The sequence below is a fragment of the Nesoenas mayeri genome (genome assembly GCF_963082525.1).
Source record: "Nesoenas mayeri genome assembly, chromosome: 9".
Classification (NCBI taxonomy): Eukaryota; Metazoa; Chordata; class Aves; order Columbiformes; family Columbidae; genus Nesoenas; species Nesoenas mayeri.
Window position 1 is genome coordinate 26830575 of NC_137557.1, and position 13207 is coordinate 26843781.

The following is a 13207-nucleotide window of genomic DNA, read 5'->3' on the forward strand; positions in this document are numbered from 1 at the left end:
GTTGCACAACCATCACTACATAGCTAAGTGTGTTAATTTAAACCCATTCTACCTCTACAGTGGAAAGGGTTAGATGTAATTAAGGAAGTTAGCTCAAATGACAGATAATAAAACAGCAAGACACTGTAACTCAGTCGAGTTGCACTGGGCAGCCACATTCTAGGAGAGGAAGAGCTGTATTCAAATTTAGCAACTCTAAGCTACTGAAGTTGTTACTTGATACTGCATGACTCCATTCTATATACTTCCTACAGCTGAAGGTTACTAAGACCAGAACAGAAAATTGAGTGGGAGAGTAAATACTCTTCATTTGAGAGTTCTTTTGTAACAGCACCTAACTTTAAATACTTAGGGACTAACTCCATATACTCTGAAGTTTCAACATAAGCTCTTTGAGGGTTGCTTGTGGGGCTTTTATTATTTTTTTTAGATTTTTAATTTCAGCAGACTCATTAACCTTCATGATCAAGGATGTAGCAGCTCTTCTCTGCTACTTAGGCCTGTGATACAACAAAAAAATATAGCTCAGCTATAAAACGCAAAGTTACACTTTAATTTTCAAAGTTACTTACTGCTCTGAAATGCCTTGAACTTCTTTTACCCACGTGCTTTGTTCCTTATCTCCAACGTATGCTACTTTAGTTGGGGGCACTGCATTTCCCATGTAAAGCTTCTGTGTGCCATGTGGTTCTTCCAAATAAAACCTTGAGAATATTATGACACGTATTAATTTAACCAAGTAAGATTAATCTAGACATAACCATGAGTAAAACTTAAAATAGTTAGAAATTGCTTGTTAAGGACATGGAAAACTTTCAACATAGTTTTCTCTACCCCTTTCACAACAGGCCACACAGCATATTTTTTATAAACAAATATCAGTGCGTGTGCTAAAAGGAAGACTTTATAGAAATGTTATCTTTTATACTTTTCTGGGTGGATTTCTGTGCATGTATTTTTCCCTCAAAGAAAACTTAATGTTAAAAGTTAAAAACGAGCTCTCCCAAACTACTCCATCTGTAGCAAATACCGAAGGACTAGACTTAGAGATAACCAAACCTCAGAACAATGTTAAACAAAAGTTATTCCACCACGCAGCCTTTGATACGTTTGGACTATTTGCTGTTCTCAAGCATCACAATAAAACCAAAACTTTTTTACAGCCTAAGGAACTTACTTCAAATAAAAATGACAAGCAACTATCTAATGAAATATCTCTTACTTAGTTTCTCCATCTGACACAGCAACAACTCTGGCTTCTTCGAGGTGTGGCCAGTTAACAAAAACACGCTTTCCAAGTACCGAACTGGCAACATTTTCTATCATCTGAAAAAAACCCAGAAGTTGCTATAAGTAATTGTTTAACATATTAAAAGACTTTTCTTACAAAATTTTCAAACTGGTTTTGCAATAAATACTTTTCTAGTTAAAGAATAGGTTTTCTTGCAAAATAAATTGCTCATTTAAACTTCAGTTATATTTTGATACATATTTTAAAATAGTTTAAAAAATCTAAATATATAATTTTATAATAACTATTCAATATATTTCACTATTCTTTTTAAAAAATGCTTAGGTTTTAAATTTTTTTTACCTTTTCAGTACTACTCTATAAATGTTTTTCTTCTGTAATACAATATTGAGAAGACATAAAAAACCAACGTTTCATCTGACTATTTAACAAATTCACGATTTTTAGGACACGTTTTTTTGTCTGTTTTGTCAGTTTGTTTTTGTTAAAAACGGAATGCTTACCTGTTCTTTTGAGTTCTTATCAGCTAGGATTTCTAACATCATGTTTTCTCCATGGCTGCTTTGCTGAAACACTTGTACGCCACTTTTTCTAAGATAGAACTGGGTAAAAACAAAACAGCATATAAAATTCACCTGAACTCTCACATAGTTATGTATTAAATAAAACTAAAAATGTCAGAAGAAATAAATCTTTTACCTTATGTTTAATGTGCTTTAAAGTAGGAAATCCACAAAAATACAATGCGCTCTTGTTGATTTTAGTTATCTTATTGTGCGTTATTTCTACATGCCAAGCATCCAAAGGTATTGTTTTATATCTGGAAATTAAGTTGCACAACATTTGCTCACACAGATTGACCTTTGGCTCTAGAAACTCTCATTACACATTCAACCACTCATTAATTGACAAACCCTTTGACTTCCCTGTAAGGTGGCAATTAATTTAAGTCAGTTGGAACCTATACAAAGGACTATAAAACCCCATGCTATTGCTACAAAGAGACTACTCATTACAAAAAAGACAGAACTTCAAGCCATGGTATGTCCCAATCTCACTATTTTAATTCATTGTTATTATCAAATTCTAAACTAATAATGGTTCCATATGCTATTACTTGACTTCACAACTATTCATTCTTCACCAAGTGTAATCCTCCTCTAGTTTGCTTTAAGTTCGACTACTATTAAGGTTATGTTTCCGTTTAATCTTGTAGCCTGAGCCTGTGTTAAATAAAACTGGCTATTTTCAGTGAGAGGAAAATGAAAAACACACTTCTGTTCAACTCTCTGCACTCGATCCAAAGACTTATATTCTTTTAGAAGTGGTCAGGAATTACCGTGATGATGAATCACCACCATTATCAGCTATTCGTACCAGTCTTTCATCCTCTGTGTCATAAAAAGTTTAGTAATTCTCTAGAGTGTTCTTGCTGACTTAGGCATTGGTTCATCTGTTTTGCAAATTAACATTTGAAGAAAAGGGACAAATACTTCTGTTGTGCCACCCACAACAAGTAGCGCCTAGTTCAACATTTTACATTTTTCAGTGAATATTTGTCATATGCAAGCTTTAGTTAAAATGCCAATAAAAGTATTCTAATTACTTTTAGTCTACTCTAAAATAGTCACACCAGTGTTACCTTGTATGACATCTTTCTATTGCAGGGAATTTCTCTGGCCATGGTGACATGTACTGGAACTCTGCATCTTTGTCATACCAGTACATCAAGCAAGCACTGTGAGTATTTCTTCGTTTCTCCTCTTCTTTTAGGCACTTATTACAGGACTCCATGGCCTGCAGCAGTCGTTTCTAAATTTTAGAGAAATTAGCGTACATGAACATGGCAACAAAAAGTGACATGCAAACATCTACACTGGGAAAGTGGGTATCTGCACTTTTCTGGTTTATGTGTTTGATTTTTAATTGTAGCCTCACCCTTCCTCATGTCCCAGCTCTCTGATAAAAACAGGACAATTACAATAGAATGGCTTTGGAGAATAAAGATTACGCTTTTGCAAATACGTTTCCAAAGGTTAGCTGTATTTTGCCTTTTATGTTTAACATACAAAGAAATATTGAAAATATTTTAGATGTTATAACAGAATTCTCCAAAACAACTACTGAAAAAGCTTCAAAACCTTATGGGTCGTTCAAGCAGCAACTGTTGTCTTTTGTGAGAAGACGAAGTCCTGCCAACCTTCCACTGCAAACTATAGAAATAATTCATAGGCACATGTCACCACCTGTATGTATCTTAACGTCTAATCTGCATTTTTACTTTCATCCGCTCTTTGATATGCCCAAATTTAATCCGATAAAAGATATTACAACGACATATATAGCACTTTTTCCTATATGCAAAGGGAAAATATTACTATTTTATTCTTCTCCATTAATGTTTTACTGTTAGATTTGTACTTAAAGGCTTGTACCAATTACTGGTGTCTATGTGAGGAGATTTTCAGTAAAAGGATTTTTGTTAATAAATGTTTGTTTTATCTACAGACTTTCTGTATTTTTGTATGTATATAGGAACAGCTTGAAACTAAATATTTGAATAGCTGATTGAAAACACTAACAAATGACAAGAAGTCCACATCCCTTACTTAATACTTCTGTCACTTGAAGCTAAGTTGGCTTGTGGTAACTTAAACTAGCCTTGCTCCTCAGGCAGCAAACATTTATCTTTTCCTGTGGTCTTACCAAGTGTTAAACTTCTATCTAATTGCGTATCTAACTGCTGATGAATTAAGAAGTCTACCAGATTTGTTATGAAGCTTTTATAGCCAGCAGACATTGAAGGAACTTACCTCATCAATAAATGGGATTAATACTACAGCTTCCCATTCTTGCTGTTTTCCATTTAGGTCAGTTTTAAAATCTGGGGGATAATATTCTATAATAGGAGAGTCTTGACTAATCATCAAATGCTATGAAAACACAATAGAGGAATTAAACAATATAACAGACAATTTAGCACTAATTCTAGGAAGAGATAGAGGAAGGCTGGTATTAAAACTAATCCAGGGCTGAACAGGAATTCAACATTTAACTGTCCTAGTCTAAAATAGCTTAGCAAATGCAAACATTTGTATTTATTAGTAACTTTACAACATACTAAGAATACTAAGAAGTATTTGACCATAGACCTAAAATTTAGAGGTAGATTAAAACTAAGAAGGCATGCAAAAATATCAAGAAGAAAGTTACTTTGACATAAAGCAGTAAGCAACAGATAAATGTGATTTAATTCTATATCCTACCTGGTAGCATTTAGGTAGCAAATCTTTGCTAGCTGCTGGAAGTACAGCAAGAAGCTGTTCAAATGGCATGAAAGGCTTTCCCAGTTCAAATTTGATTTTGAGTTCGCCAATGTTGCGAATATCTGACAGATAAGGTGCATAATGATAAGGATAATACCTGCAGCAAAAAAAGCCCTCTTAAGTTACTTGACTTAATTATAGCACAGCAATGTCCACAGATCAAAACCAAACAGAACTACATTCAATGCTCCCAGCATACAAAGTGAAATATCACTCCATCTTTAAGCAATTTCTCATTTGATAATTTTTCTTACCAGCTCCACGATTGAACTCCATGGTAATAATAATGCAAAATCCACTGTATTGCTTGGACGTAACATTCAGCTTGATCTGCCAAGAAGTCACTTAAAAGAAAGATGCTTATTAGTTTTTTCTAATTTTCGCTGGTATACAAAAATTACTTAGCGCCTTGTACACAGGAATGAAGACAGAGCATTTGGGGAACCGAATAAGACCATAGTTTTCTAGATTCATTTCATACTAATAGATTTTTGTTCTCTCTGGTCCTCAAATACTTATTACAGAAAACTTGACTTTCAGCTTTTCTTGTGTTAGCCAAAAGCATCACTGCTGCAGTACGCTGTCATGTGTTCTGTGCTTTTCACATGGATGAATATTCTGCTTGTTTCAGACATATGCAAAGACCTGTCTTTGGGGTTTTTTGCATGCGTGTGGGGGGGGCTGGTTGGTTGTTTATTTTGTTTTGATTTTTTTTTTTCGTTTTGTTTTTAAAAAGAAAAAAAGAAAAACTATACACTTACTCGGAAACTACTTCTACACCCATTTTAGTCATGTAGTAAGTTCTTTTGTATTGCCTAAACTCCGTTTCAAACAGATCATCATCTTCTGGTTCATCTTCCAATACAGCTGAAAAAGCAGTCATGGAAAAAAAAAAAAGACTAACATTCACTTCACTTCTCTACCACAATAGGTTTGAAGCCATTCAGTTTTGACTAAATGCCTTAACTTTGCTCCTCAATTCACAGTTATACACACTCATACCTTCCTTGCACTGAAAATAACCTAAAACAATCAAACAAAATCTTTACCCAGAAAGAGTCTGGAAACTCGTTTTATAGTCCAATTAAAAGAACAGAGAAGAGAATGTAAGCCACCAGAAAATAATTTAAGAAAACATTAAAATAAAATTTAATCTTTTTTCAGCAACATCATCTTATATCCTGGAGTAATATGCATACATTTTTGACATTAAATTTCAAAACATGAGCAAAAGACATTTCCTACAAGTGGAATGAGTTTAAAAAAATTATCAACACAAACAAAAACCCCAACGCCATATAAAACTCTGTTCACTTGTCTTCACCTATAACAAAATACCTAAACATACAATTATAAAAAGCGTAATGCTGAATGTTGAAGATTTGCTCATTCATTCCTTTAAATCATCATGGAAATACTGGTCAGGTAAGAGTCACTTCAAAAGCTTTAGCCCCACTCCCTCTCACCACAAGCCAGTGATGTGCAGTTCCATTTCCCAACAACCCACTCCCTAACTCTTTCATTCAGATTAGGGTCATCTCTGACATGAAATTCTTGCATATTTTCCAAATCTACACACAAATTAACAAGATTTTTTGTTATATTATTTGCACTTACTTTTAGGGGTCACTTCGCCTTCGTTTTTTTCTAAAGCAGCCAAACATATAGAATTTTCCTGAGCCTATTAAATTAATATTTGAGATAAAGTAAAAATACAGAATAATATTCACATACATCATTCACATCCATATAATCTGCAACTCAAAATGCTATAATCAAGGTGTATACAAAACCCACCACATTTCCTTCTCTTGTAATTGCCTTGGGAAAATGATTTTATTAATATGGATCAGATAAATAAAATCTCAACCACCTTTAAAAAATACCTGAATATTTGTTTTCCAAAATACAACTATTTCCAAAACTGTGCAGCACTTGTGCTACAGAACTGGAATGCAGTCAAATTTTTCATCATTAAAATTTTAAGAGTTCAAATTACTTTTGTGGGAAAGATACAAGAAACTGTGTTTTAGAGAGTCAAACAAGCCAAACATTCACTTCATTCTCACACTACACAGTGTCTTTTGTGTACAACACTGAGTAGCTGTCAACAAGCAGATCATGAAGCTGGCCCTCTGCCCCTGTACCTGGGATATGCAAGCTCCTGACTGTCACTGCCATTCAAAGGATCAGCCAAGCTGGCTAGCTAACACTACACAGCTGCTCCAAACTTCTGTGGCAAATAAGAAAACAACCACAAATAAAGCACACCTTATTAAAGCAAGAGCTAACATCTTGTTCTTACAAACCACAAACTGCACTACAGAACAGGATAACAATATACAGTGACAGATTAAACTCAAAGGAATTTCCTGTCACTACTCTACAATCTGCTCAAGGTGTATATTGAAGAACAGCCAATGAGGAGTGGTAGGTAACACGGCAGTGGGGGAGAGTCAAGATACAGAGAAAGGTGCTGTTCCTTATTAATTAGTTCTATCTAGAATTGCATGTTTAATAACTAATCTGAGATAGCTCACACCAATGAAATTGTTCTTTATCTATTCACTGTGAAACAGCTGGCCAATACCAAGACAGGCATGACTGATCTATCAATGTATCTGACATGTATAAAACGTCCAGCAGGCTACATATTGAAAAGTAAAATTACAAAGCACAGCAAGTTTGACCAAAACTGACCTAGAGGTAGGTTTTGCTGTTGTTGAGGAAGAGGTAAATTGACATAAAACAGTGTTACAGGTTTACAAGATTTCAAAAATCACAAGAACCTAACCTTGCCTTAACAATTTCATCACACACAACCAGCAATGTATACAGGCAGTTCCTCAAGTGGTACAATTATCTTTTTTGATCTCAAGAAAATCTCAAAACAAAGGCTTATGCCAATGAATTTTTCTAAGATCAAATTCTTTATTTTCTAAAATTAACATACTTATTTGCAAAATTACATATGTAAAACACTAACCTTTTGTTTCTTTTGTTTATTTTTTCTGGCTTCCTCTGCTGCAATACCAGCTGCCTCGTTGAGGTATTTATTGCCTACTTTACTTTCAAACCATTTGAGGTCTACAAAGACTTCACTGAAGTGTTCACGATCAAACTGTGCAGAAAGATTGAAGTAAGTTTAGAAATATTTGAAGGACGTGTCGCGGTTGAGATGGACAAACGACATAGACCAAGTTCTTCCATGATGAAAGCAGTAGATGCCATTTGTTGCCACAAGTGCATTTTTATACAGTTTTACCAATTCATGTGTCTCTTCACTACTGGTTACAAGTTACAGCAGTAACATCTCATTGGCTATTTTTGCTATCATCAACGTTACTCCCTTCTCTCTCACGGGTACATCCTTAACATCTCCAGATACTCCTTTACTCCCATCTTTCTCACAGGCAGACCTTAGTATCTTCAAGGCTAATTTCTGTTGCCATGCCCTCTGTCAGGGAACTCAAGGACCCACCATAGTCCCCCACAGGGATGTCAAATTTAGTGTGCTAACAGGCAATACCTTTTTAGTACGTGTATAACTTTATATCTAGAGTCACTCACACATAAACATCTTGCCCTAGAGCTACAACTAATAGATCAATGTTAGAGATCTTTTGTCTTATCAATATATAACATATACACAAGCCATATTTTGTTTTCTTTCAGTAAGGCAGCAAGGGGTAACAAAAAGAGTTAGATAACTTCCACACTTCACTATCAGCTCTAGAAGTAGTAGAAGTATATAGGGTCTGGGTAATATAGTCTTGTGCTGCACACTCAACACTTTCATAACTCTACCCAAGAAGAAGACAGTGCTGAAGCACGGACAGCACACGAACTCCCTCCTTCTGAGTTCAGCAGAAGGCTGAGACCTTTCCATCTCTATATGGTCTATGCCTCTTCTCATGTCTAGGCTGGATTACTGCAGGAGCACTTAACAGGAGTGCCTCCTGTACCCCAGTTAGCTCATGAAGAATACTGATGCCTTCCTCTGAACAAGATTTTTTTATGAAGATCATTGATAAAGAGCAAAGAAACATACAAAAAATCTTGCTCTCCAAGATCTTCAGACACAGCTTACCCCCAAAGAAACTGACCAGCAGGGGAAGCACAGAATATTGATTGCTGCCCACAGCACACGCTTTGCCCACTACTGCTGCCCACTGCTCAGTGAAAACTGAGCGTCAGGATTCTACTGATGACACCTCTATGCTAAAGCACAGACCAAATGATTCCACCTTTTTCCTCTTATGTTATGGTAAGATCACACAACAACTGATTGGATCCCATCAGTTACTTTAAAAACAGCTGACTGAACCACTTGTAAAAGAGTTATTTAACGGTTCATTAAAAATACAGCATGGTATATTTTAGGGCACTACATTGAGGTTATATTCAAAACACTATACCGTTCTACACAATTCAATTTCAGAATTACTTACATCTGACAATTTCGTGAGATACTTCTCAAAGCGTTTTAAATTCAGATGCCCATTTTCATTTATGTAACCTATTGGGAAAATAAAGTACGCTTTTTAAATTAGTAATTTTAAAATTTTAATTTAAATGCTCCATAGATAGTAGAATGGAATCTTGCTGGCTGTTTACAGAATGTATACTAAATGCTAAACATTCTAACGTAACTAAAATAATCAATAAGCATTAATGCAGGAAAGTTAGTATTTCTACTTTCCACAACTGAACTTGGTGTTCTTACCTCCCAGTTCTGGCAAGATAGCCATGTATGTTCTATAAAGTAGCGGCAGTGCATCATGATTAATGTGTAAATGAGGTAGATGAGGAATGAAATCATTTCCTACAAGGAAACCCATTAAGATCCAATCATCTATTATCCTTTCAATATCATACTCAAAGGAAATCTTGTCCTGGGGGGGAAAACAAAACATAATAAAAAAAACCAACACAAAACCACACAGAAGTATAATTTTTATTACCATGTTTGCATAATAAGACCTCACACATTTTTTCAGTCACAGCTCCATTAGAACTTACTTTTACTGGTGAAAATTCATAATCAATATATTCTCTCATCAGTGACAAGTGCAGTAAATGAAATGTGGTTTCCTCTGGCGCACATGCTCTGTAAATTATTCAAAACATTAATTATTTATAAACACACTTTCAACATGAATATTTAATAAATCCAAGGTTACCTAAAAGCAAGTAGTCTTACTAAGATTATATTTTTGCAGAAGAAATAATGTATAAACATTTCTTTGAATCTATTTTAGGATTCATCTGGCTTGAGTCTATAAAATTCCGCAGTAGCACCTTCTAAACAGGAGATGCGACTGCACCATAGGGAAAACAGCTAGCTTAGAGAAAGTGGGGCAGCTTTGTGGAGTTCCATGTTGCATCAACTATTTTCTAAGTAATTATCCCATTGACCAAAAAAGGGACAACGCAACTTTGCACCAAACCAAATAAATTTTAAGGTATTTTAGAACAAGTCTGAGTACACAGAGAGTACACAGATTCATGTGTAAACTGGCTGGGTTACATTTGCAGTCATTCAAAATGCTTCTTGTAAGAAAATAATATTCTCAACTTGAAAAGATGTTCCATATGTATTATCTAGGGCTTCAACACAGCACCAAAAAATGACCTACTGTTTGTTTATGGCATAAATTAGTCAACATCTCTTCTGCCTTCTCTCCCTCTCTTCACTAAGATTACTTAAGACCCAAGCCAACATTAGGCCAAAATCAGTTAATACCTACACCAAAAGATTAACGAGCTAAAGACTGATGTATTTTAAATTTGTAAAGGACTATTTCAACTTGTAGATACTGCAACTAGCTGGGACCGCCTCCAATGACAAGCCAGCATAAACACATGGGCATTCACCCAGACAGTAGATTTTGGCCAAAATCCTCTGAGGAAGGTGTGGGTGATACACAAGCTTGTACGAAGACCACAAAGACGAACTCTGAGCTACACTTGGCTGCACAGAACTTCAGACCAAATTCTGTCATTTTTTTAAATGAAATTTTCATATTGGCAAATCCAGATTGATGCTCTAAGACTCTACAAACATTCTGCCCCTTATTCTTCATTGCACTGGACTTGAAAATCCTGTTAAAACAAAATTTTACCCGAATCAAGGAATTGCTGACAGATATTAATTTGTACATATTTTTAGTATTTCCAAATTTCCAACTGTAATTACTCATAAAAGTCACAATATTGACAGAAGATAATTCCTGTAACTTCCAACAGTCAATTCCTGTAATGACCAATATTACCCTGAAATTACAGGAGTCATATATGGAACAATGCTTGAGGGAAAAAGGAAAAAAGACACCTTGCCTTTTGATTTCATACTTTATTTAATCCCTCAAAAGGCCATTAAACTTCTATTTGATTTTATTTTTCTTTTAAAAGGAAAAATGACTTTTCTGTGATTAGACTTAAGGTCTTTTAAAAACATTACAATGTTACATGCCAACATTATCAACAGAATAAGTGAAAAGTTGACTGTGAAAAGAATACTTATTTTTGATGTTTATCATGTTGTCCTTGGCAACAGAAACATCTTTATTAGCAAAACCAACGCGTTTATCTAAACGTTTCCGTGACTTATCACTGTATTATCCAAAATCCCTTCTGTATAAAAAAAAGTCTATTTCTCTCTTCCCTATATCCACCAAATGCTTAAGATCCTTCAAAGAAGGAACCGAGACACAGAACAAACCTGGCCACAGTAAGAGTTATAAAATTATTTTTTCTGTTACTTCAAAATAGCTCCATGTACATGCACAGTTGTGGAACAAATCGCCTTTTTCTGAGTGACTGTAGCCCACAGGATAGTTCAAATGGGCAAATCCATAATAAGAGCATCCAGTCAGGCACTTTAAGAGAGATTGTTTTAGTAATTATTCTAGTAATTTCCTTACATGTACAAAACCTGAGTTATAAATACATTTTTAAAAGTCAATACCTGCATAAGACAATGATGGGAACAATGTCAAGAGAGCCTGGGCTGCTCCACTCATAAAATGAAGGAAGAAGCACAACACAAAGCTCTAAGGATTTATTTTTAATCAACTGTCCTGACAACATACATTTTTCCTGTGTAAACCAATTCAAATGCACAATTTAACAAGTTGATTTCTCTAATTTTGTGTACCCACATAAAAATAAGCTAAGATTGTATTAATTTAGCATACAATCAATAAAAATGGTTTTAGTGACCCACTATGTTTTTGATTTAATTTCATCACATATCAAGATTAAAGTCAAATCATTTCACCTTTGAGACTTTTTACCACCAAATCTGACTTCTTCTCTTAAGAGTGCAAAGTGTGCCTCATGACTCGTTAATCCCAGCATAATCTGTTAGAAAGAGATATTAGAAAGGTCTTACTTCATTTTTTTTTTTAAAAACTGTTACACAAGATTAAATCTGTAACAAGAAATTTTGCTGTTACGTTTCATTACAAATTCAAAAGTTAGCAGGAATACATAATTATATTATTGTTTAATAACATTTTAAAACCCTGTTTGCTTAGGAAGACATTAGACACACACAGTTTATAAACTTGTGTTTGTTTTATTTTAACTGCACGTACCAAATCAGCATCTAAGCCATAGAGACAATGTCTTGTGTTTGGATCATGATGGGGCTTTGCTTTTTCTGATCTGATGAACTCCATAATTTTATGCTCACCTTCCCCCGGAGTCTGCACAAATAAAACCAAAAATCATCAATAAGATTTTTCTGTAAGATAAAAAAGTTATTTAAAATACATATTAACAAAATACAATAACCTCATGGCCTGATAAGTAGACTGTTACTCCTTGCCAGGATTTGTCTGTGGAAATCTTCATATTTACAAAATATTTAAGATGTTCATGCAATCTGGCCATGAATTCCGTTCCTGAAAACAGAAATCTAAATTAAACACAAAGCTTTCACTAGACATTCAAACTGCAGTTACATCTCAAAAGTGTTAATGAAAAAAACAAGTAAAAATTTTGCAAGAGATGAGGGGGCAGCTGGTTCCCCTCCCTCCCCAAAGAGGTTTCATTTTTTCCATAGCAATCTAAAAAACTTTTAAAATAAGACAGTATTCCAATCCTACTAAAACTTACTAAAACTTGTGTTCCCAACTTACTTGAGCCTTTATCAACTCTGTCTTCCAATTAAATAAAATGCCTTATGATAGGAAAAAAGTACCAAAACATAGATGCAAAGATATACATTCAAACACTTAAATGTAAATAATTAACAAATTATCTTACCTGGTGTAATACAGTTGGAGTCAAATCTGGCTTCTGTAGGGAGAGTTTCTCCCTTTTCTAATGCCTTTTTTATTTTGTCCTCTGCCTCTTTTGCTGATCTAAACCAAAAAAACATGGTTGGAGAGAAGGAGCAGAGAAAGATTCATTCTATTCAAATGTTAATATCCTAAGTACATCTTCACTGACAAAATACATATAGTTGATTTTTAAAAGAGCGTTCAAAAAAAAAAACAAGGGGGAGGGAGGAGAGAAATTTAGCTCCTGAACAGAGTTTGAACTTGTATCTCATATAACTGGAAGGCTTAATACTAGCTTTTTTTCTTTTTTTTTTGCTAGCAATGACGACAATCTGTCA

At 34.6% G+C, this 13207-nt stretch overlaps 1 protein-coding gene across 15 annotated transcripts in view; it reads right to left on the reverse strand.

Annotated features, from left to right (window-relative positions):
• XRN1 (5'-3' exoribonuclease 1) overlaps positions 1–13207 on the reverse strand; it is a 41505-nt gene that overhangs the window by 24254 nt on the left and 4044 nt on the right. For 13 of the 15 annotated variants that reach the window (XR_013922469.1, XR_013922470.1, XR_013922471.1 and 10 more), the window contains exons 3-20: positions 12853–12950; positions 12379–12488; positions 12180–12290; positions 11861–11943; positions 9601–9688; positions 9305–9473; positions 9030–9097; positions 7565–7699; positions 6196–6259; positions 5340–5445; positions 4833–4922; positions 4519–4675; positions 4066–4185; positions 2895–3064; positions 1952–2072; positions 1756–1854; positions 1223–1326; positions 573–704 (exon numbers count right to left, since the gene is read on the reverse strand). Coding sequence is in view for 8 of the 15 variants with exons in the window: in XM_080349376.1 (XP_080205502.1) it covers positions 573–704; positions 1223–1326; positions 1756–1854; positions 1952–2072; positions 2895–3064; positions 4066–4185; positions 4519–4675; positions 4833–4922; positions 5340–5445; positions 6196–6259; positions 7565–7699; positions 9030–9097; positions 9305–9473; positions 9601–9688; positions 11861–11943; positions 12180–12290; positions 12379–12488; positions 12853–12950 (2025 nt within the window). In the remaining 7 variants the exon portion in view is untranslated. Of the gene's footprint in view, positions 1–572; positions 705–1222; positions 1327–1755; positions 1855–1951; positions 2073–2894; positions 3065–4065; positions 4186–4518; positions 4676–4832; positions 4923–5339; positions 5446–6195; positions 6260–7564; positions 7700–9029; positions 9098–9304; positions 9474–9600; positions 9689–11860; positions 11944–12179; positions 12291–12378; positions 12489–12852; positions 12951–13207 lie in introns of those variants that run through there. The other 2 variants (XM_080349372.1, XM_080349375.1) reach the window with 2 other exon arrangements.